At 43.7% G+C, this 25,623-nt stretch overlaps 1 protein-coding gene across 7 annotated transcripts in view; it reads left to right on the top strand.

Moving 5' to 3' along the window:
* Positions 1-25,623, top strand: part of prdm16 (PR domain containing 16) — a 142,424-nt gene that overhangs the window by 35,029 nt on the left and 81,772 nt on the right. For all 7 annotated transcript variants that reach the window (XM_029833458.1, XM_029833453.1, XM_029833452.1 and 4 more), the window contains exon 2: positions 12,151-12,614. In XM_029833458.1, coding sequence (XP_029689318.1) covers positions 12,151-12,614 — 464 coding nt within the window. The remainder of the gene's footprint in view (positions 1-12,150; positions 12,615-25,623) is intronic.

The raw sequence follows: 25,623 nt of genomic DNA, 5'->3' as shown, positions 1-25,623 counted from the left end.
AAAGGCTGCCGTTTCTGTTATTTATTGTCAAGTTTAATCAATAAAATGACAGAAAATATCTCTGATATATGTGAAATGCATCAAAAAAAATGAAAAGTAAGTTATTTTTTAGGGGAACATTGAAATAGAGTTATAATGATGTATACACAAGGTCTCAAATTACTTGAAAACCAACACTGTTCATTACGATGTTGGCTTGTGTCATGGTATCCAGACGGATGGGCCCAGTGTGGACTGGTTCTGTGGCTGACCCACTTTGATTAATGAACGCTGTAGATGAAGTAGCAGCATCTCTGCTTCATCCTTGTTTCATCAACCACACAAACACACACACAGACGCACGCACACGCACGCACAAACATGCACGCACCAGTTCATCACCCCGGGCTGGTCACTGATGGCGGAGAGCTGAGAATGTGAAACCAAATGTAGAAATAGAAGTTACAGATGTTTTCTTTCTTTCTTTCTTTCTTTCTTTCTTTCTTTCTTTCTTTCTTTCTTTTTTTCTTTCTTTCTTTCTTTCTTTCTTTCTTTCTTTCTTTCTTTCTTTCTTTCTTCTTTCTCACACTCTCCCTCCTGTCCTGTCATTAGCCGTTTGTCACACACATATGCAGGGCCGCGGCGGCGGTGTGACATGCTCAGAAGGCAGTATAAATATTTGATTAGGCCTAATGGAAATCATCACAGCGTGCTAATTGCCCCACACATTATCTAAAAAGGGGGGTATCAACGGCAGACATCTGCTTTGATTCATATTGCGCCTTCCGCTCGCCTCTTCCTCTCACCCATCTCAGCCGCTCTTGTCTTTTGTTTACGCTGTTTATTTTTGGCCCCATATGTCACTTTTTGTCCCTCTGCTCTACCCCTCCGCCTTCCTGCCTTTCTTGTCAGCAGATCCTCTCATCGATGTCATCTTTCTCTCAGTGGCTGCTTTGTCTGCCGCTGATCTATCACTTGTTTTTAAATATGTTGTCTGTTTTTTCCCCCTCTATAGCCTGAGCTGAGACTAACCAACTACAAGAGATTTAAGCACACAAATAGCCGCACACGGGGGACCGCAGGACAATATGGCACAGTCGGTCCCTCGTGCACGTTTGTTTGGTTTGTTCTCCGCAGCTCTGTATGCGGTAATGTGCCACTGAGTCTGATCCGGACGTTGCACCAAAGCTTGTAATGACTGTAAAATCAACAGCAAATGGAACCAAAGTTGCACCCCAGCACTGAGAGGAATTTATGTGTGTTTCACTTGAGCTGATGAAGTCAGCAAACATTCAGGTTTAATAAGCTTGTTATAAATGAAAACTCTGACTTCCCTCTCCAGGCTGCATGGGAAAACAGCTAAAAGTCTGCTCTCACACCGTCTTTTATAAGCCTAGGTTCTTTAGCTAGCATAGCTGTGAATGTGCACGTATACTGCAGCTGTAAGAAGCAAGGATGCTTTACTTTTTTCTCTTGTACTCGTGTCGCCTTCTTACAGCGATGTATCCTTCTTCCTTTAACCTCCATCCTGTTTTTATTTACTTGTTATTTACGGCACGTCCCTTGTATAGATCAGTGTAGTTCCCCTCCAATCTGTCCCTCTCCTCTCATACACACACACACGCACACCTCCCTCGGACAATTCCATTTAGGCAAAGACAAAACAAGTTAATTAGATCGGAAGTACGGGCCTATCAACAGGGAATCAGTATTCAAATCGAGGCCTTGTCTGGTCACAAACAGCAGGAAGCCAAACAAGACCCCGGTGCTGCTGAATGGGAGGACGAGAGACAGGGAGAGACAAAAAAGGAGGGAGAATGTGTGAGGCGCTATTGGGGGGGGGGGTCTCATTGGCCCGTGCTGTTGCTCAGCCGAGGCTAACGTTAAAGTTATGGCTGTGTACTTGTGTAGCTCCCGCCTCACCACAGGCCCTCTGCAGACTCCTGATGCCCGCGGACACACATGAAATAGTCAAAGTGTTGGGGGGTGGGGGGGGGAGTGTAGAACCAGCAACCTCCAATCCAATCTGAGTAAATCGGATCGTCTGCACGCTGCAAGAGATGGCTTTTACAGTTTCCAACTCACAGCCGCCGTGTGTTTTTAAAAAAAAAATTCACATACAGTTCCTCACCAAGCTGAGAGGGAGAATTGGATGTAGGAGGAGAGCAAAGTGGAGAGGAGGGGAGACGCAGGGAAAGGTCCCATTATTTTCTCTATAGGCCACCTGAGCTAAAGACAGCCATTTGTTCCCAAAGTGACCTGTCGACCCCCACCTAATTACCAGCCAATTATTTCTAAATGGACACCCACACCAAGCATACTTAAAGGAGAGGGGCAAAATTGACTCTGTCTGTGTGTCTGTGTCTGTGCGTGTGTGTGTGTGTGTGTGTGTGTGTGTGCCTTGTATTTGTTAAACTCTTTCTTTCTTTTTCTTCTGTACTTTTCTTGCTCAAGCATTTTATCAACTGACAAATAATGACGCACTTGAAGGTGTCCCAAAATTTTTAAGTACCTGCTCTCTCTATCACACACACACACACACACACACACACACACACACACACACCCATTGGTGATGTTCAACATGAGGACACAACAGCATGACTTCATTATTTATACCCAGTTTGTTGTGTGTGTGTTAAGTGCGTGTTTAGATCTGCGTGCTTGACCACAGGAAGTTGTTTGATTATTTCTCTTTATACACACCTGCACCCCCCCCCCCCCCCCAACCCCCCCTCCCTGGCTGTCTCTTTGGCACCGGTCAGTCTCTGCAGGCCAATGTGAATTGATGGGCATGCAGGAGCCACCCCGAGCAGAAGAAGGGCCGTGCCCCTGTTCCCAGAATTCTTTGTGGTTGTCCTCCATTGTTCAGCAGCACTTGTATACAGTATTGTCAGACTGATTGTGAGCCTCAGCTCTCTCGCATTTTGTGGATTGCTAGAGAGAAAGCAGAGTGGAGGGAGGGAGACGAAAGTCGAGGGGTTGAGGAGGAGGAGGAAGGGAGTGAGCATTGTGTCCCTTGCTCACCATTCTCCTGCTTTTCCATCTGTTTCCTTCTCTTCCTTCCTGTTTCTGTGGGATAGTGGGGAGATTAGTAATAGCACCACCATGTCTCCTAATAAGGGAAGTCATGGTCAGGGAAATACGATGGACCGGCCTGAGATATCATCTCGTTGAGGGGCACAATAGTTTTGAACTCTGACACCTCGCTGGGTGACTTTAATCAGTGCGGCCATGAATGTGTGTGTGCACGTTGATGGAATTGACTGCATTGCTGTAATTCTTTACTGACCGTTGCTTTGATTGCGTCTTCAATTTTGATCTTTCACACTTTTTATGACATAGTCCACAATGTGTTCAGAGTGGAAAGGTTGACCTGAAATATTCCTTAAAATGAAAGTACTTTATTTAGATAGAAAACCCTAACTCAAAAAGTAAACACATACGTATGCGCAATTGCATTTATTATACACATTAGGGTTTTAATGAGTGTAGAGGTATATATGTACTTTTTTATATTTACGTTTCACCTCCACCACCATTACTACGGCGACTACTACTACCAATAACAACAACAACAACAACAACAACACAACAATAATACAACTATTATAATCTGTAGTGAAGAGAATATTTGTAACAGAAATTGTCCATTTTCTAATATCTGCATTGCTGACACATGTAAAACATAGCTTTTGCTGCAGTTATTAATGAAATGATACATTTATATACTCATAAAGACATGACTAGGTGTAATACTAGGGTGTCTGGTTAGCACCTCTGACCCTTAGCAAGAAAGTGGTGGGTTTGAATCCAGGCTCCGGAGCTTTAAAAGTTCTCCTCATCCCATGTGGGTTTTCTCTGTTGCCTCCTTTGATTGGAGTGAATGTGTGTCCTTTGATGGACTGGCAACCTGTCCAGAGTGTATAGGTGTGTGTGTGCTCGGGCATGTGTATGTGAGATTGAATGTGTGCGTATGTGTATATGTGTGTACTTTTTCTGGACTGAGACAGAGCTACGCAGCCGCCTCCTGGCTGAGTTTGAAGCTAAGTGGATTAGCATATCTCCCATGTCAGCTCCATTCACTGTGACAGCCCGATGACATGGGACTGTGTGACGGCCACGACCCACCTGATGTCCCCCCAGCCCCCACCCCCCATCCAGGCCTCCCAGCAGTCAGTCAGACTGAGCAAGTGGACTCAGACACGGGCTGACACTCGGAAAGTTTTGGGGTTTTTTCTCCGTCTGCGAGCCAGATGACTGTCCACTAAAGTGGTTCTGGAGGGGACTGTTTGAGTAGTGGTTATGGGAATAATTATCTTTTAAATATGAACAAAACTGTAATTGTTGAACATGACCCTTTGCCAGAAGAGTACAGCACAATATTTTGATTTTTTTTCATGAATCCGAATGACAAATGGTCCAGTCAGAAGATGTCTTAAGAATTTACTGAAGGTCATGTGATTTTGACTGAAATAGAAGAAATATTAATATTCCATGCACCAAATACACACATTTGAAGTAATTGCAGATTTCTGAATATCAAATCTGCTTGTCAACTGGTTTATTATTGTAGTTCACTGTCAGAGGGCAGACATCTGTTTATTTTTCGTACTTTTTAATTTTTTTAATACCAGAAATCTCACTCGCGAAGCCTTTGCCGACGTCTCCTTCACTGCCTCTCCAGTCTCTCTTCCCGTGCCACAGACCCGCTCCCACCCTCCTCTCTCCTCTTGTCCTCCACCACCTCCGCGGTCTCGTGCCGGCCTAGCCAGGCAATGCTAACTCTTTTGTCAGGGTGATTAATAGCATGCCGGATTGTCGTTAATTCACTGGCTAATGACTAGAGGGAGCAAGGCGAGGAGAAGAGAGGAGCAGGAGCAGGCAAGACTGGAGAGTAATAGACTGATGTATGGGTGCGGGCTGCTTCCAGTGGCAGAGGTGAATATCATCACCCCCCCACCAAACCTCCCCCATCAATCCAACACCGCCACCCCCAATTCTCAGGAGCACAACTTCAGACCTGACACTACTGTATACTAAACAGAAAAGGGAAAATGATTTATGAAAACATGCTTTTGCAAGCACATTTCACTCAAGTGATGCCCGGCTAAGGCTGGGCCATTCTGATGAATTAAATAGCTAATCAGAAGCTCTGGGATTCAGAGCGCTGAAAAATGACCGCAGCTACCAAGCTGCTGCACTCTGACTCTGAGATACACTGTGTTACATTTCAAACTACAAACATATTTGAATGAGGATCGTGTAAAAATGTGTTTTCTTTGACCACATGTGCAGTGGACATCGTACAAAGGCTGCTTTGAAGTTTAATTATATTTCATTTATGCATTTTTGAGGCTTGACAAGTGAAAACACAGCAAGAATTAGGAAATATGATGTCTCACTTTCACATGTGCACGCCGATGAGCAGCCGTGTGAATACAAAATTAACCCTCTGCCCTCCCCGGTTAATAAGAATGGATGGGTTTGTTCTGTATGCTGGCCGCCCTGCTGCTCTCACGGCTGTCCGGCCTCCCGAGTGGTTTGTTAAATGAACTAGACACGGCTGTGGGGACTCGCACGCACGCAGGCGCGCTCACACATGCACACTGGAGCGCATGGGGGGAGGCAGCACACTCCAGGAGAATGTGTACATGCTGTAGTCTTGAAGGCTTTCAAGAAAAGTTCCATCTCCATAAATCATTTGAATATAAGCAGAGACTGTTTATTAATACTCAACCCTGCTGCGTCTGTGCTGCTCAGCATTCCGATTGTGCATTTTCTGACATTCAGAGCTTGAAGAAGAGGTGCACAGATGTTCACAATGATGCCAGAATGCTGCGAGCGAGCTGGTCTGAGATGTCTCGCTATGACATGTTTTTGCGTTCATGAGGGTTCCTCCCATCACGCTATGGTGCCGGGGTCCTTGTGGCATCTGTGAGGGTAGGTTTAACACACCCTGGCCCTCACAAGAGGTGAAAACATTTAGAAAAGTAGCTGTAATGCTTGGTTGTGGTCACTTAAAAGATGGTTTTGGTTTAAATCAACTCCCATATTGTTAAATTGCATCATGTTGTGTCTGGACAGTTTTGCCTCAGTCAGGACAGTTCACCAGTCCATCACAGCTTCAGCAGACACACACACACACACACACACACACACACACACACACACACACACACACACATCTACAGGGCATTCAGAGTCTCCAATGAACCTAATGTGCATGTTTTTGGTCTGTGGGAGGAAACTGTATCCAAAAGGCTCCGAGCTTGGAATAAGTCTCATGACCTTCTGGCTATTAGCTATACTAACCACCTCACCACTGAACCCTCACTTTAATTGATCCTGATAGTTACATTAAGATTTTATAATAAATCTCTATTATTATAATCTTAAATAACAAACTTTTTATTCCTCTGTTTATGTTTTTCCTATTTCTTTCTTCATATTAATTCTTTCTCTGTGTCTCTCCATCATTCACTCTCTCTTATGCACACTGCCATACACACGCACGCACACATGTACACAGACACACACACACATGTACACAGACACACACACGCACAAACACACACGTCCCCCTGGGTGATGTTTGCAACTCAATTTGGCAAATGTAACTGGATATTGATTATTATTAATATTTATCATGTTTGTGAACATGTTCTCTCCTGGTGCTATTAATCTGCCCTGTTAATAAATGTCTGCAGCAGCCTGAGTCCCAGGCCCCCTTGGGACAAGGCCAAGACACACACAAACACACACAAGTACACAAGCACACACACACACACCTGCTCTCAGCTGCAGGAGGTTGCCCGCTGTCCCCAGTTTCTCTATTTGTCTGGAGGCTCGAGCATCCACACACACACACACACAAACACACACAGAGTCACTCTCTCTATTGAAAGACAAAATGCCTCTGGGCTTTTCAGCACAAATAACACATCAATACATCAGCTGCGCTGTATCAGCTCTGCACACAAACTAAGAAATGAATACTCACTTCTCAAAACACACAAAAGCTACAGCTTGTTCCTCACTGAGCTGTTGTGACCAAAGTCCGTCCGCTTGCCTGTTGTTTTTATTTGGAAATGTTGAACTGTTTAAGAGTGCCCTGATTATAGTTTATTTTACTGTTCACTGCATGAGAAGAGCACTGAGGGGGGAAGAGCTCCCCCTAGCAGGAGTCACACTCACCATGCCTTGCAACGCTCATGTGTGGATCAACTCACAGCCCACATGTGCACACCAGCAAGCCGAAGGCTACAAATAAAGGCGTACATCAATCCTGTTAAATACTGCACACACATGTGCGCTTTTTTTTAAAGTTCAGCAAGGTGAGGACTTAGAAAAGCTTCATCCATTCAAGGCCAAAGAAGCCATGATGCACTTTTAAGTGTCATTTGGAAATGTTTCCCGGTGCTTTTACGAGGGGAAACAGTGTGGCATTCTCATTTGGTGAGGCTCGCTGGTGCGCGGCTGACGGTGCCCCTGTCGCTCGCTCGCTCGCTCACTATAATTTCAGACACACACAGACACAGACTCACACACCTTTCCTCCCGAGCACCCTCCTTTGGCTCTCTCGTCGCATTCTTCCACTCAGATGTAATTCTGAACATACACTGCCACCATGGAAAAATACAACACCGAACAGTTCTCACCTCTCGCTCGCTCCACCTTTGATTTGCGCTCGTTTGATTTTTACAGCCAGCTCTCTCCTCCGCCCTTCTTGTTTAAAGTGGAGGGTGTTCAGGCTGTTTTGTGTAGAGACAGGGAGAACCATCAAAGGCCCGCTCGCTACAAAAGAATAGGTACCAACTCCACTTTGTGGCACAAAAAGGCAGCTAAGTGGGACCATATTGACACACTATAGCCTAAGCTTTGGTCTGCATGCTGACCCTCACACACACACACACACACACACACACCCAAAGCTCCCACATCAGAATATGTGCTCATTTATTGCTCAACCAACTACCCATTTTTCATATCTGTCATGGTGTGCACATTCTCCCTCCGCCTTCGGTCTCTATTTTTTTTCACCGGGTGATCTTTCCTCCCCATATTTGGAGTCCGTGCAGTATTTTGCATACTTTTGCTTTTCCCTGGATACTGTCTTTTCATCAGTCCCTGGCTTTCCTTTTGAAGTGAACCAGATCAATTTACGGCCAGACAGAGATACAGTCTGTGTGTGTGTTGGACTGGGGGAGGCTGTTGGGGAAATGGGACGTGTGTGCTTTACGATGGCCATCACTGGCGCTTGCATCTTATATCCAGCTTGTTATCACAGCCTCTGTGGTGCTGCTTTTCCTCGGTGCACCTGGCTCGGAGTTTTGGTTGGCGGCGGTAGGCGGCGTTGCACAATATGTGTGTCCCTACGTACACGTAAAAAAACAACAATGCACAGTTTCACTCGCAAGTTCTCAATAAAAGCACGGCTGCTTTTTCTAAAACTAAGGGGGAAAAAAACCCCAGCTTGTCCTTATTCGATGCAGCATTTACAGCCCCTGCCCCCCAGAATCCCCTCATGCAGCCCGTGTAGCTCCTTTCACCCCAGACCACGTCAATAATACAACTCAGTCTACAGTATATGCCACAAGGCACATGTGTTTGTGTGCGTCCAGGCAGACGGCAGAAAATGACTCCAGATTTCTATCTTTATGCATTTAAGTCTTGAGTGCTCTGATTAAACATAACCACAGAACCATTTGCCTGTTGTAAGACCCTCCGATTAAACCGCTGATTTTCAGCACTGTGTCAAGTTATTTTGCCATGGCAACACTGATTACAATGTTATCAGCTCTTCATGTTTTCTCTTTATTTTTAGCTTTGCAGTCGTGACCAAAGGAGGCTTATTTAGATATTTAATGGCTCACACTGTCATATACTTCAGTTGAAACTATTTAAAAGAAGCTTTTAAAAGTGTATTTTGGAGGCGTCTTAACGTAATATTGATTTTATATCCTGCACTTCTACTTTGACATGTGGCAATTTAAAGATAATATCTGTGCCTTCAACACCATCTGATGTCTTGCATGTGTGTTTTGGAGTACAGTAACAGCTCCTGCAGTTGTAGGCAGATGTCTGTCCCTGTGATAGCCCGCATCTGTGTTTGTACGTGCCCTGAAATCTTTGTTATTGCAAGCCATGGTACAAAGCAAAAGGCTCCGCTTATGGCACGCATTTACAATTTATCAAATAAATGGGATGCCTTCATGTGGCCTGGGCCCGGCTCTCAGGCAGAGCGGCGTAGTTTTCCACTGGAATAACAGCCGCCGAACAAGCGGCCCATTGTAGCCACAGCCAGCACCGGGACCCCCAAGGTGCGAATTAATGATTGACCCCTGATGTAATCAGGATAAATAGCTCCCCGTAAAAGAGAGGGAGATGTTGAGGGAGAGAGAAAGAACAACATGAGAAGCCAAGGAGAGGAAGGCACTATCTGGCCCGGGTGTTTTTTAAGAAGCCCTGAGGGAGATGAGCCTAACATCTCTTTCTGGGTCTTCTGAGACGCAGAGCTAATATATAGCAGTTTAAAAGCAGCTCAGCTGTCAGTTTTTAGACTCTTCGTCTCCTCCTCTTTGTCCTCCTCCTGCCCCTTCCATTTATATATATATGTTGCTTATTTTTTCTGTCCTGGACTTTGGCAGAACTTTTTTTGAACAGGGCCGCCTTGCCCTGCATAGGGCAGAACATGTTTTTCCGAATACTTAATTCACGACTCAGTCATTACTGCCTCCTTTTGCCATCCATCTGTGTTGTTATTCGATGGCAAGATGGCTGCATATTCTTTATGTACTCCAAAAGCCAAAGGCTATTAAATAAAATTTCCAAAGTTGTCTTTCTGCCTGTCAGAGCTGCTCACAGTGGCTCAAGGAGAGTGAAAGCCGGGGGTGAAAAAAAATGGAAAGTACGTTTAAAAAAAAAAGTGTTTAACAGCCTGAAATCACTTTTGATTGTGCCGAGGGAACAGCAGATAGGACCGGGTTATAAAACTGTAATTGATCTGTGAAAAGTAGAAGCTACTGCTCGCTCACAAGTTCCAGTGCTTAATTGCACGCCTGCTCTGAGCTTCCATGAAGCAGTAATCATTAAAAAAAAATGGAGTTCTTTCTACTCCAAAAAGAAAAAGAAAATCACTCGATGACGCAGAATCGGTCATAAAAGGCTGGATTTTACTGCTGCAGCTTTATATGATAAGTTTCCCGGATCTGCTTGGATAGGGTGCAGGTTTGCCAGGCGCTGAAAAGGCCCGGTCGCATGCTTTGGTAGTTTCGCATTTCACATTTAAAACTTACATGTCAGTTAATTTAACAGCCTTCCTGGCCCACATCTTTCACTCAGCAGAAACCCAAATATTCAAATTAAATCAGAGAAGAAAAAACTGATGCCCTGCATGAACGTACGCAGTAATTACTTTTTCTACTTCAGCTCATTCGGCTCTCAAGAAATTACAAGCCACAGTGTTTTCCTCCTCATCCAAAAATTATTTCAAAATTAGTGCACTGTAGCAGAAGTGAGTGTTTGCGCGCGTTGTTTGAGTTGGCTTTATTATCGATGCTTACCCCTAACATTAAAGTTTATTAAAGTTTAAAGCTCAAACTTGCATTGTGACCAAATAAACATCTTAATTAAGTGAACAAACAAGTACTTTTTTTGTTGAAGCTATCATGTTGCAGCTCTTGCTCATGCCTGGGAAGTGGTGGCAGGCTTGGCAGCAGGTTAGCTGTGGGCTAACGGAGAGCGAGAGAGCTTGATTGAAACCACTCCTGCTGTAATTTTGGGCCTAGTTAGCCCGCTGATTGCCAGTCCCTGTGTTTAGATAGTAAAACTGCAGTGGTGCTTTGACTACAGACACCAGCATTTGTCCAGAGAGGAAAACAAGAACTACACGCAGGGACGAGGGCATCCGTGAACTGTACAGCACGCACATTTGTGGTTGTTCATCATCCCCCAAAAACAGAAACGAATCTTAAAAACACTTCAAGTGAAAAAGGATGCAATTTAAAGCTAAGTGTTAAATAAACTAGTGACGCTTTAGCTGGTAGAACCTGGTAGGATTCCAGAGAGCAGAAACAATCAGGCTGTCAGTCTTTAGATGTGACAATAATTATAGGTGATGAAGATAACCAGGTCAGTGATAGCTGCGGCCATTATGTGCAAGATGAGTCCTGGCAGAAGTCAGCAACTGTAATGAAACTGAGAACTTTTCCCATTCAGAACTTGGCCAGCGTGAAGCTTCTGCTGTCTAGCTCTTCCCACACAAAACAGAACTGTGAGCTCAGCATCTTGTAGCAGAGAAATGATCAGATGGATTTGTATTCTGGTCTTGGGACCTCTCATATTTGCTGTGCAGATCTGTAACAGTTTAGAGATTTTTTTGGGTCCAGGGTCAAGAAGTCATTTCAGATTTGTTCTAGGTTGCAGTAACAAAGAAACCAGTATGATGTTTCAGTGGGGCACATTTTCCAAAAAGACTGCTATTTTTAACAAAACATGCATTAATCGCATTCACCTTAAACAAATAATTTAGATGCCTCTTTAACACTTGCAATAGGTGTGTGGCAGTGATGGCTAGATGGCATGAAATAGCACTGAATATGTGTAGCAGGATCATCCTAGTCTATACTGGCTAGTCCATTATCATTTAAAATGCAACAAATAAAACATAAAACAACAGAGTTCTAAGATCAACCTTTGTGTAAAAAAGGTTCAGGTGCACCTGCCCTAAGTTTTGGCTAACTGAGCTAAAACATACAACAGTGAGCATTGAGTTGCACACAACTCTGCAGTGTCAACTCCCTGACATCTAGAAAGATGTTGCAGGAAGGGTTTTCCATCAATTTGTGGCATCAGAAGCAGAGAGGAAGAGGTGCATAAAGGCACATATTTGTGGATTGTTGTCACTCAGTCGTTCCCCAGTCCAACGTTAGTTATTCTGCAGCAGCTAAGGAATTAAATACGCATAAAATATATAAAGAATTGTCTGTCTCCCACACGGCCGTAGCTACTTTTCTAGGTTGGCGGATGCTAGTGAGCTTGTGATGCGAAGGTATCTGATAACAGGCATTTAAAGGGTCACTTTGGGCTCAACTTAGCATAGATACCATATAAAGTTTGACAATCTCTCCTTGTTTATTAATGCCCTCCTCATTTGTGTTTCCTTCACAGATGACACTGAACAGGTAGACAGCATGTATGACACAGAGACCGATCTTCCCGGTTTGGTGTCCGGCAGCGGAGGTGGCGCCGACAGCCCAGAAGATGACGCCGAAGACGGCATCATCAGCATGTCCCCCTTGCCCTCACCCACCCCTTCCCACCCAAACAACAACCACCACCATCTCTTACACCCCCACATCTACTCCACCCACCACCACCGCCACCTTCACAACAACAGCAACAGCAGCAGCAATGAACAGGACTTCACCACACCCAAGGAGGGCTCACCCTACGAGGCGCCCGTCTACATTCCAGACGACATTCCCATTCCCAGCAACCTGGAGCTGCGGGAGTCATCTGTGCCCGGTGCTGGCCTCGGGGTTTGGGCCAAAACCCGCATTGGTGCCGGTGAGAGGTTCGGTCTCCACAGCACGCTGCACCATGGGAGCAAAGACAACTCCTTTGGGTGGGAGGTAGGAATCAGTCTGATTTTAGTTTGTTTTTTTAATTAAAGCTAAAAGAGTTCTAAAAACTCTTAAGTAAATCTGACAAGGGTAAGAGAATGAATCCACGGCTCTTTCTTCATGCTCCTGGTCATCACTCTTAAATTGCAAGCGAGCTCAACAGCAACTACGCCTGTTCCATTTCCATCCCTTGCATGATTGGACCTCATCTTTGATCACGCACATTCAGTACACACACATAAAACACACTGGTCCAGGCTTCCAACAGCACAGCAATGCTGGCTGGAAAAAATCTGGCTGATTATTGGAGGTATCAGCTTTTCTGGGCGTCGATCCGAGCGAGCACACTCATTTGGTCATGCTACCCGATATGGAAATGCAAGAAACATAGCCCAATGTGGTGGCGGCATATTGAACTATTAATTTTCATTTCAAGATGACATTAGAGGATATTGAAGCTGCTTCACTTAGCTCATTAAGAGAAAAAAGGAATTCCCGATCTCGCGTTCTGTCTCCCCTTCTCTTCTTGAATGCCTAATCAGATATGAAATATATTGACCTGCTTTTCATTTCCCTGACTTCTTGACTCTTTGCTGGGAGGGGGTTGGTCATTTTCATGTTATGAGCTTGCATTTGTATCTATAAAGGAAAAGAGACGTGGGCACTGGCACTGGAACGTCTGACCCATGGGGTCAGAATATGAAATCAGCGGGTAACTCATTGCTTTGTCAATCAAAAATATATACTATTGTTGTTGAGTTAAGGTTTTGTAATTTTGCGCCTCATAAGATCACTCAAGTATTAATTTGTGGTCCCTGTTTTGATGCTTTAGTTTATTTCCTCCACAGATGTTAACATTATTCCTGTTAACATTATTCATGCTAACATCTGTGAGAGGAGGTGATCTTGATAGCCGGGACAGTTTTTTTTTTTTTTTTTTTTGTTTGTAAAGTTCATATTATGGTTATAGCTGTTTGGGGAGCAAAAGGAAACATTCCAAAACTTACACTCTGCCTGTCAGGCTCATGTTTTCCTTTAGTTTCCCCTTCTTCTTGCTAACTAATACATATTCATCACCTCAACTCTAGCCGTTTAGCCTGAGGTTTCAGCTCTAAATGGATGCATTTGTGTCTGTGCTCCCAGAAACGTCTGGACCGAGACACACGGATCCACCGCACTGAAAAGTGAAACTTGACATATTAGCACATGTATCATTTTGCTCTTGGAAATTCCCTTTGTGAGAATTTTTTTTCCAGATGAAGGGCAACCCCATTGCTGTTAGCTTTAGGTCGTTTTTTTGCCCCTCCTCGAGGTAAAATCTTTAACCTCTCAAGAAGCAGGAATTGATCCATCTTTCCTCCTTCCCCACTCTTGAGTGGTCATCAGAGTTGTGTTATTTTTGCAAAACCTCAAACCTGTCTGGATCGAGGCTGGAAGCCTTTGGGACTTTCCTCTCCCAGACTCTTATCACATATAGTCATAACAGTCAACCTGTTGATAGCCATCAACAGACTGTCCCAGGAGTCACGTACTCCCCCTTTTCTCCCTCTTTGCTCCATCTACCCCTCTACTCATTGACCGCCTCTGTTCTTATACAAATAGACAGGCCAGTGACTCGCGGCGGAAACCCGAGTGAGGGGGAACTTGGTTTCTGAAGAGGAGGTGGATGAAGATGCAAACATTTTATCACAGGATCATTACAAGAGTCATTTGCCACAGAAATTCTAACATGTCTGTAGTGTGTTACACAAGTGGGCTGCCAAAACGGGAGAATGTGTTATGAGAGATAATAAGTGAAGTCATGTGTAATAAGTGCAGCCATGATCTCTGTGGTGTAAATGCGATCATATCTAACCTCTCGTGGCTCAGCCATTGCTGGTAGAATGCCGAAATTAGATTAAGCGCTAAATTCAGTTATCAGAGTTATTAGTGTAACTACACTTTCGCTTATATTAAATTGCTGTATTCATATTTGCGGAAAAAAAAATTACAATTCCAATCCAAGTTAGCCTCCATTTATTATAGAGGACAGTGAAACTCCATATGGAATGTTATAAGATGTATTCTACACGTACCACAGGTCTTTAATCCCTAAAAACATGGGATCACCAAAATTGCACAAGGATTTCACTAATCAGCAATGATATATGTCGAATGCGGGCTGTACAGTTGTATCCGGAGCAGTCTTAACAACAAGCATTGCATTTCTGTGGATCTTTTTACTAAGACTTGCAATAACTCATTATGTTGGCTTTGCAAGCGCCGCGGTCTACCACTGTAGCCAAACAACTCTAGCAATCACATGCTGGAGCTTTCTGGATATCTGAGTGGAAGCAGATCTCGCCGGAGAGGAACAGCGTAATAGAGAGCACGAAAGACTTGGAATGCCAGCGAAAAGAAAGAGGAAGCATTCTATTGTCTGTCCTGGGGCACTGGAGAGTGGGAGAGGTGTTAACTCAGACTCATTTCAGCGAGACGGACAGCTCAATCTAAGAGCTGCCTCGCTGCAGGCCATGACCATTCTCTTCTGTCTCAGACGCCCTCTCTGGGCCAGCACCGAGTCATCCATTTAAAAACCATTATGCTCTCCCTTTAGCACAACATGATAGAACGCCAGGGCCCCAGGTCTTCCATATGTGCGTGTCTCTCTCTGCCTTTGTGTGTGTGTGTGGTGGTGGTGGGGGGGGCTACCAGTGCCTCGGGATATGAAGGCCTGAGCAAGCAGAGTGAGTCAAGGCCCTCTGAGAGTCCACTGTGGGGATCTACTGTCAGAGTGACTGCTGCTATTATCTGGCTGCTAGATTGACCTGGCTTGCCTATTGATAGAGTCGTGTCACTCTGCAAAGGCGGGGGTACACTGCTCTTTACTTGCTGGCATTGAACGAAGCCGCTGATCTAAAATCCTGTGGGTTCTTAAGCGGAGGGAGAAGGTCTCACACAACTATGGAGGGAGTGGTGCGTGTTAGGAGGGAGGATTCGGGATTGGAGGCCAAAATCTGTTAGCAACAGAGGAGAAAATGAAAAAAAGAGAATTAAGTCTATAATGACAACACTTAAAGCAAACACAGATGAGATGGCCAAACTCGCTCAAAGTGATATTAATGGTGTTTACTCTCCCTTCTCACCTTGTGACCACATCCCTCCATCAATGGATCCGTGTGCTTTTGAAAGTCTTCTGTCACCTATTAGGTTTGTCTTTTCTCGCTATCTTTTTGTTTCTACAGCTTGAGTGTTTGCTATCCCACAACTCAAAAGTCAATGGACACCAGGTGTGTCCTCACAGGTGTGAAAACACAGACTCTCCTGTTTGTCTCTTTTGGATAATTTTACTTCCTGCTCAGCTTGGATGACATTCATATTTGCTCTAATCGTTTGGTATCGTACTCGCCCTGGCCTGCTTTTTGAGCAATGTCCTTTCATGTTCGAGCACACGAGTGGACGCACAGGGTCTGAAACAAAAGGTGGTGGGATGCATGTAGGGAGTCCGCAGTCTGCCAAGAAGAAAAAAGAAGCAGCCAGGTTCTGTTACCATAGAAGTTTTATTAGGATGAAATGGGTCTCTGCTGCTCCGATATGACCAGGCTGTGTACTGGCCTCACGTCTGCCTCTGACCACACTCGAGTACTCATAAATCTTTCTCCAAACCACCTCAGCAAATAGTCCCAGACATGGCCTTCTCATTCGGGTACTTGTGAAAAATTAACTTTTTAGATGTTTGGGTCAAGTGTATTGAGACTTTTTCACACCTGAAAGCCCGGTCAAAGGTCAAAATCAGGCTTTGTTTAACTGCTGTACTGCTTTCATGTGTTCCTCCAAATTGTTTAGAAACTCTTCATCCCTCGTGTGTTAGCTGTCCTACTGCTAAACAAAAGTTCAAACTTTTCAAATGGTTTGCACTTTACCAAGTAATAGATACATCTTTATATGATGTAGGTTATCCAGTTTGGAGATATCTGGTCTTGGGACCTCTATGGGAAGGTCAATAGAGATCCAGACCTTGGTATGACTTCAATGCAGGCAAACTTCTTTTTGTCTGCTGGCCATTCTTCTCCTATTTACTTTTAGTGGAGTGATTTTCCATATCTGTATCATTCATCCAATGATGTGTGGAAAGAGACAAGAAGTATGCAAGTTCCTCTGTTTACCCGGTTATTGACTTAGTGATAGGTTAAGACATCTGGCGGGCAATGTTGTGCCACGGGTTTAGTGTGACAGATACCATCCGGCACCATGCATGTCCCTGTCCCTTTGCCAGTCACTTAATCTCCAGCTTTTCGGCTTACTCTTCCCAGTGACACTTTTGTTCTCAAGCTAACAGTTGAACTAAGCTAATGTCCTTCTGTCTAAACTTAAGAGCGAAGAAGTCTTGGCACACCCTGACACTTATCTGTCCTGACCCACCTTTCAACTCCAAAAGTGTTTGCTCGCCTTTTGTGTTTCACCTAAGGAGGGCGGATGACCAAGTTCTTATGCTTGATTTTCCTTCATGCAGCTTGGAACTTGTCCGATCTGTTTGTATTCAACAGAAAGGTGTTTCTTATCTCTGTGTTTGTCTCCTGAGGTGACTGGTACTGAAATGACATGGACTGAGGGAGGTTTAACACGACATAAAGGGATAGCCACATTGGGAATGAAACCATCACAGAAACGATCACAGATCATTTTCGGCTGCTTTAACAATGAGTTGTGCTCAGTTTCGCATTGACTAATCATAAAAAAGGAATTTGCTCAACACTGAGTCTTAACAATGGCCCTAGTTAACCTGACCTCCTGTGGGGTAAGCTATTACGCTGAGTGAAGCTTTTAAAAGATGTGGGGTCATTATCATGTCTTTTAGTAGTCAAATAAGGACCATGCCCTGATGAACACGGGTTTTGAGCTCCGAGCATAGCTGGGTGCTTGAAACTGGAATTACATTATTCCTATCTGTTCAAACTGATTGGATTGAGGCTGGAAGGGATTAGATATCCATTATTTCTATTATTTATTTCATCAACAAAAAAAGTTGTTCATAATAAAGCAACTCTTTCAGATCAAACACCAATACAACAATGACATAGATGCAAATGAAGCCATGTCGCTAACGGCTAGGTGTCATTTTTTCATCCTGATCAAGGTTGCTTGGGGAGTGTTGGAGCCTATCCCAGTGGGAATCCACCCATGACAGGACTCCAAACCATCAAAATGGGCACAAACACACACCATTTACTCACACATGGGGCAGTTTAGAGACTCTAATTAACCTGATAAACATGTTTAGATTGTGGAAGGAAACTGGGGGAAATCCGCGCAGGCACGGAAGGGACATGCAAGCTTCACAAAGAAAGGCCCCAAAAGGGGAATTTCACTGTCCGCATTATTTACAAAATTGGTTTAATGAAGTTCTTTGCATTTGTAAGGAGTTTCTATGACACGTGCCTAGATCCACATTGTGAGCAAAATGATATCAACTTTGTGGTTTCTAATAACCATATTGACCAACAATGTGGGCTTTTCTGTCACGATTATTTGACTTTGACAGAAACCAAAAAGTTTACACACTGAGCAGAAACACCAGCAAGAGCGTAACACCACAAGATTTGAGCCTGAGCGCCATAATATCTTCCATTCACGTTCATTTTATGTAGGTTTTAAACATGCTATTAGCCAATTTAATCCAATTTTCCCAGCTTTTGGGGTACTCCAGTGGAACAGATTCCATCTAATATTAAACATATGGTCCGTGTTGCCCCTAGAAACACCACAGCCGTGCTTTTACCCACCCCAAAAAAGCTGTTAAAGGCAAACCTCATGTGTCCTGGTGCAAACCATTGTCAGTTAGCTTCAATGAACAAGATAATTGATAACCAGGAAGCTGGGCAGCAAATTAAATGTCAGGTTTGATTAGAAGCCTGATACCTTATCATTTGTTCATAACTCGTTACCAACATCTGTTAATTAGTTAATAAATTAATCTGCAGTGCTCCAATAAAAAGTACGCAGGGTCCTGAGCACGCATGTGGGGAAAAGTCATCCATCTTTGAAAAGACTGAAACTTGACAAATATTGTCCCTGGGATTTGGGTTGTTATTACTTGGTCATTGGTTTCAGACCTCAGCTTCTCCAGCTCCTGCATCCTCAATGGAACTTCTTGTTTGCCTGAATGACCCCCCCCTCTCTTCTCCTCTCCCCCTCTCTAGGATCTCCTCATGCATCTCCAGCACAATGCCATCCTTTATCATTAGAGGTTTCTCTTAGCAGAAACGCTATCAAACGTTCATTTAAAATCCTTTACCTTGGCCCATCTTCCGCACTGAAGCACCGGTAACTCCTGTCCAGTCCACCCCCCCCCCCTCTTTTACGCTGTGTCTATGAAAGCTCATCCTTCATCATTGCCCAGATGAATAGTCCCATCAGTTAGTGCCTGGGGCCAGGAGCGGACAATGACACTGCTCTTTGCCACAGTGGGAAATGATGACATTTGTCAAATGCTGTTTATATTTGTGATTAGGGTTGTGCCATTATACAGAAGTATCCTTCTCTGCCTTCCTGGTTGTTCAGATAATATTTATGAATAATTTATGAAATGGGGCTCACCTTATCCCAATCTGAGAAAATAAGCCAGGGTGTGCAATTCTTGTGTTTGCATTCACCATTACGTTTGAAATCTCCACCTCATGCAAGTCACACATTGGTTGCTGATTCCTCTGTTTTTACCAACTTTCCCTGTTCCTCGTCTCCTTAAATCTCAGCCGTTGTGCTGCTTAACACTTTTTGACTCACGCAGAAGGTGGTGACCTATTAAGCAGGTTCCCGTGGCTCTTGTAGTTTCCATTTTCCATAATGAAATAACCAACATGGCCCTGAAACCTTGGCTTTGCCTCCCCCTCAGTGTTCTTTGTTCTGCAATATAGCCATGGACACAGGAAGGCTCACAGTTTAATTATTTTTTAATTCAGTGTGCCAACTAACATTTCAGCACTGTTAAGTTTATAAGTGCATTTTAAGAAACATTACATAATACAAGCAATAGGTAACAGAATTTAGAATTTTCTAATGATTAATATATTTACTGATCATGTATATTGTAAGTCAATCACAGACATGTAAAGAAAAACACCCTTACGAATAGTCAAGCTAAAGACATTCACCAATGTTGTTCTTTCCTGTACTCGGTCATTTAGAATAACAGGGTAGAATGAGAATCTAAGCATGACGACATTCGATCTAAAAACAGGACTGAGTTGTCAAAGTGGCGAGCACGCCAGGATGTCTTTACTTTGGAAAGCGTCCAGAGGTGCTTGAATGATTTTTCCTCATTTTCTCCAGCGCTGTCTTCGGGAGTCTTGTCTACACAAGACAACAAGGGGGTTTTGACAAAGTCAAGATGTGTAGAGAGGTGGCTTTATGTGTGTATGCCACACAAGCTCGCGTCCACATGTCTGTCTTCAATCATCTAAGCAGCCGCCCACCCTACATATAATCCTCAATCTGGGCTTTTTACCCAACTAAAACAAGATCTCACCAGGAGTCCAATGTAATATCTTAAAATAGAGCGACTGCTTGCCTTAAGATGACAAACAACTAAAAAGATGTTTCCCAGACCATTCATAAATGAGATATCATTCACTTGTTTGCATTATTGGGCACACAGGTCACTGCTTGAGCTTTGTTTTAAAATAATTACTTACATTTTAAGGGATTGGTGTAGTTATTTTGCATTTGCGGTGGTAGTACAGTAAAGTATATTATACATATCGCCATAAAAACAGCATTTAAAGGATAAATTGCAAATAGGATCATGGGAATATGAGAAATATCAGTATATGACAAGGCACCCACAGATGTCTTTTAAAGCTAAATAATCAATAAATTAGGTTACGTACTTGTGTTGCCTTTTTCCCCAAATGTGATGGCTTTTATACTACTTTTGTTGCATTCATCAATCAATGCTTAAGAATGATTTCAATCAAACAAAAGCTTTATCTTATTTTATTTCTTTTAAGATGTCATGTGTTATATATCACATTGTGTTAACCTTTAATGTGCCATTTCTGTTTGATAGTTCCTGTATGTGATGACTAAGCCTGCTCCCCTCTGCTGGCCAAGAGCTCGCAGTGCTCCTGTCTGAACATTTTCCTAAGAGGGTTTTACTTTTAATGTTGTGTGGTTGACGTTTATCCTAAGAGAGGGAGAGAGAGAAAAAGATATTTCAATTCAACCACAGAAATCACCCCAGCAAATGCACTTGAAACAAACCACCAGAGCAGTTCATGTCAGTACGGTCTACTCTTCTTCATCTCCTGTGCAGTGGGAGATGACAGCAGTCACCATCACTTTGTGTCATTACATCGCTCTCCATGCCATATTTTGTCTTTTTATCTTTTCAACCTTCTTCTCACACACTCGCGCACATGTTTAAATGTTCACAAGCGCTGAGCACAGTCCTGATTCTGGCATTTTATGGATCCCTGAAGAATTTTCTGAGCGTCCCTCATAGTCTTGTGGTAAAATGTATGGTTGCATATCTCTTTCCAATTCCTTCAGACAACAGACATTACTCTGTAGAATTCCAGATTTTAATGTTATTTAATTATTTTCTGTGATTTTTATTTCCTCAGTCTTTTCAACCGTGTGCCTGATCTCTGACTATTTTTCCTCCATTTTTCCCGTTCACACTTCCCTCATCTCTTTTCCTGGCCTCCGGGGTCTCACTCCTTCTAATAAGGCCTTATCTGTGAAGTAATTTAGCTGCCACAGCTTGGGTTTCTGTTGCGCGGCGAGTGGTCCCATTGTCCTGCCCCGCTGTTGCTGAGATAAACCCTCGATTGAACAAAGCCAGTGCTGACCTTTACAAAGTCCCAAATCTCGCTCTGTACACCCCCTTTAAGGGGAGATTCGTTGTGCCAAGATTTAGGTGGGGTACAGGACATGTCAAGATAGGTGTGTGTGCATGTGTGCATGTGTGTGAAAGACCGAGAATGTGTGGGGTCAGGGTGGATTGAGTGAGCATGAGATGGACAGGGGAGAGGGATTAAAATGGCTGACTGAGCCTGTCTATATTTCTAATAGCACTTTGCTTTGAGAAGGTGGTAAAGGAAGGAAAACTGCACTGCAAGCAAAGCATTCAGGCATCCATTTTTCTGTCTCCTCTGTCTTTCAAGAGAATGCTTTATGTGCTATATTTTCTAACCTTGCTGCCCCCAATGATTCTATTGCTTTATGACAACATGTTGCTGGGGCCTACGCTGTTCCCGAAAACAGTTCTGTGGAGCGCCTCGTCTTACTTCCATTGTTATCTATCATGTCCGTCGTTCCTTGGCAGGGGGCCCACGAGGAGTCTGTCAGGATTGTTGCTTTGACACACAGTGGAACGACTAGGGAGAAACGATTAAAGCCAAGTGGTTGGGGGGTCGGATGGATTGGAGGGGGGGGTCAGTGCCTCTGCCAGGGAGGTTCGGGACACAATGCAACTGGAGTACTTTCTCTCTTGTGAACCACTGTCATCCTCCAGAGGCCACTCGACGAGCCCTCAACATCGCAAATCCTCTCTGCTTTCCATCCCAGCCGTCTGATGGTCAGGAAGGGAACCTCATCAAAAGGTCTTGGAGTTGGGGATTGACAGAGAGTGGGTAAATAGTTAACAGGAGCGGAGGAAAGAATTGATGTCTGTATGTGGTGTTTGGGAGGCAAGGGAGCAAAACGGGCTACCGCAGAAATATAACTTCAAGTGTGGGCCTCAGAGTCAGATTTGGAGTCTGATCTACTCAGTCTGCTGGTCAGGTGGCCTTCTGTTCATGCACCCTTCATCTCTCCATCCATCCCTCCTCCCTCCGTCGACCACCACCTGCCTGCAAGCCACCACCAGTGTTCCCAGGGAGATGAGCGCCACAGAGAAGAAGGCCCACAAGGGATTAACTTTTCACATGGCTGGGAGTCCTCGTCTCAAAAGACCTGACAACCCCAGACGGCTTGATTAAAAAAGAAAAGAAGAGAAGAGGAGAGGAGGAGGGGTCACAGGAGGAGTTGAAGAGGGGGGAATTCTTCACATGATGGCCCTGAGAGAGGGATTTTGGATATTGGGTGTCTTTTTTTCCCCGCCATCCAAAGCCCCCATGTCCTGGATGAGAATGAGCAAATTGTTCCTCCTGTTCTCCCTGCAGTCCCCATGTTGCCTGGCTTAAAGATGTGGGTGGGCACCAGCATGCATTGTTGAGTCTTGACAGGAAACCTGCAGATGTCCTCGAGTTTGAGCGATTAAAAAATCTGTGAGTCGGGAAAAATGCTTTGACCTTTAATTTTCAAATCTCTCGAGAGACCTGAAGATTTCTCAATGATTCCACTCTTATACAATGTGTTGATTATATTATGGCGTTTTATTTCTAATCAATTATTAATATATTATCAAAAGCTATCTGTTCTGTGTTTGTCAGCATTACATTTCAGTCAAGGGAGACATTGGCAGCGAGAGCCGACCAACCGTTGCCGGCTTAAAGTTCTAGTGTTCAAGTGGCAAGGCGCCCTATTTCCCCTTACTCTATTCCCAGATAAATTAGGCCTCTCAGGTTTGTCTGTGAGAAAGAGAGGACAAAAATCAAAACAAACGCTCCCACTGAAGTGAAGATGGGAATGAGGGTTTGCTTTCCTTTCTGGGTAGCAGATCAGCAACTCAACCTACCGGGACAGTGGGCCACTTAATACCTCCCATCTTGTCCAGGTAGCGGAGTTGCCCGATAGGGAGGTCAGGAAAGGTAGCAACATATTATCTTACAGATCACCACTCACCTTCTGGCTTCCTCCACATGGCTCACTTACCCTCTTCTCATCTCAGCTCCCAGCACACAACCTCTATTCCCACACCGTTTCATTCTAAAGGTCGGCTAAGATGAACCAAGAGGGACCACTGATATGTCTTGCTTCTGCAGTCCACCAAAGATAACAAATAGAGCCAGTTATGATGGATTTACAGAAACCTGGGAAACTACTGAACAGTAAAGTTATTGACCAAATGAGATGTGGCATTCTAATGCAACAACTTTTACAAGTACTAAGTCTTTGCCCAATGATGGTAATAAATCTATTCCGATACTACAGCTTGTGATACCGCTGTCCATATCGTACTCTAATCAGTTCAGCAGGTATGCAGCAGTAATCAGAGCGAATATTGTGATGACTGATTGGTCAATAATATGTCTTTTGTGTTCAAACTAGAGGTATATATAGCTTTGATAAGCTGCTGGATGAGCAGGACGAACAAAGTCCAGGTAACACAATATGAATTTGTGCACTTGTCAGTAAGAGCACATAACACTGGTTAACAGTTGTTAAATTTAGAGAAAATATATAGGTTTTTTTTACTTTTTTGTTTGTAACTTCAAGAGTTGGAGAAGGAAATGAAAAAGTGTACATTTCCATTCTTTGCCTTTAAAAGCACCATGTGTGTCAGTAACTTCTGCTGGCAACATTAGCGGTGCAGAGGACAAGAAAGCCCATATCCAAGGGGGTGACTAACACAGTCTATTAACCCTAATATCGGCCCAGATTTCTCATTAATCATGCTGCTTACAGGCCATATGGCTCCAGACTCCGAGGAAGCTCTGAACCTATTTGCTGTGCACTTGACCTTACAGACGGACCCAGGGGAGTGGAAGAGTTGATTTCTGAGCTCCAGGATGTTGTACTCTTCCCTTCTGGACCGCTGGAAAAATGAATGAACTCACCAATAGATGTACAGAGCTCCGTTGAGCTTAAAATGTCCCACATGTGGTTTTGTTTTGAACAAAGAATAAGACTAGGATCACTACTGGTTTAATGTGCCACCGAGAATCCGCTGAAGCAGTATTTAAGGAAGATGGGTAAGTGGATAAATTGAGATGAGATTTTCTGTTTGTAAAGACAGTACTGCTACATTGATTGCTCAGGAATTAAAAAGTTATACTTAAAAAGAAAGGCCTACATTATGTCTCGCTCCACCTTTACTGTAAAGCACAGCTGTTTGGGTGTAAGTTAGGTAACCTTCTGAACCTTTCAGGAGGGAAACAGAGGTACTGTACCTTAACATACTGGATGGACTTATATGGTACTTTTTTTAACTGGAAGGCATTTTAAGATGTGTGTCTTTAAGAACTTGGCAATATATGCGAATAAATACAATCATTGTGATACGAAGGTGTAAAAAGTAAAGTTTTAAAAGCTAAAGCGTGTCAAGTGTAGACGAATTTACCTGCACGGTGTGTTAATGTGACCAAAGGCTCTAATAATATCCACTCAATGATTGGAGGCATGCTTGTGAAGTGACACAACTGACAGAACTGATATGATCCCCTGAATCATATTGTTCTGACCGTTGCACTAAATCAGAATCCAATCAGTATTTCTTTGTCAGAGCACTTGTTCCCTGCGGCACGGCTATCATTAAGTGAGTCATTTAGGCCATCATGGGTAGGCCCACATCATAGCCTGCTGGTGGCTTTTAATGGGCAGTGGAGTTCTTTCTACTGTAATGCTCACTGAAGTATCTGGGGCTAATGCAAACCCCTATAGTTTGCCACTGCATTAGTGCCAGAAGACCCAGCAGTGAGCCTTTAACCTGGAGACGACAGGGTTATGATTATGTTCACCACGGGGTGGTCTTGGTCAGAGGACGCTCAGCTGACAAAGGGACATGAACACAATGACAGACGCTGAATTCACATCAATTATGAGCTTATTTCCACAAGTCAGAAGTTTAGTCGATTTCTGGGAGGGATGAATGATTCTTGACTGCTGGTGATAAATGTTAAAAAATCTTTCATTTTAGCTCAGTTTCTTTCGGACTGTTCTCCACCTCTATTTCAGGGATATTTCATTAAGCTATATTGTTACCAATACAATTTAACAGGTACAGTCACGTTTAAATGCCTGGTAAGATTTTTTTTAATTTTATTTTAAGTAATGAACATACACAAAAAGCAAAAATTACAGGTGCAAAAAGCCTTTGTTGTTTTCTTTAGACTCATGCCATAAGCTGTGTTCAACACTTACATTGTCTGTGGCTTCT

This window comes from Takifugu rubripes, chromosome 3 (genome assembly GCF_901000725.2).
Source record: "Takifugu rubripes chromosome 3, fTakRub1.2, whole genome shotgun sequence".
Classification (NCBI taxonomy): domain Eukaryota; kingdom Metazoa; phylum Chordata; class Actinopteri; order Tetraodontiformes; family Tetraodontidae; genus Takifugu; species Takifugu rubripes.
Note: the sequence above shows the minus strand (reverse complement) of the source record. Positions and strands in the feature narration are given on the sequence as shown.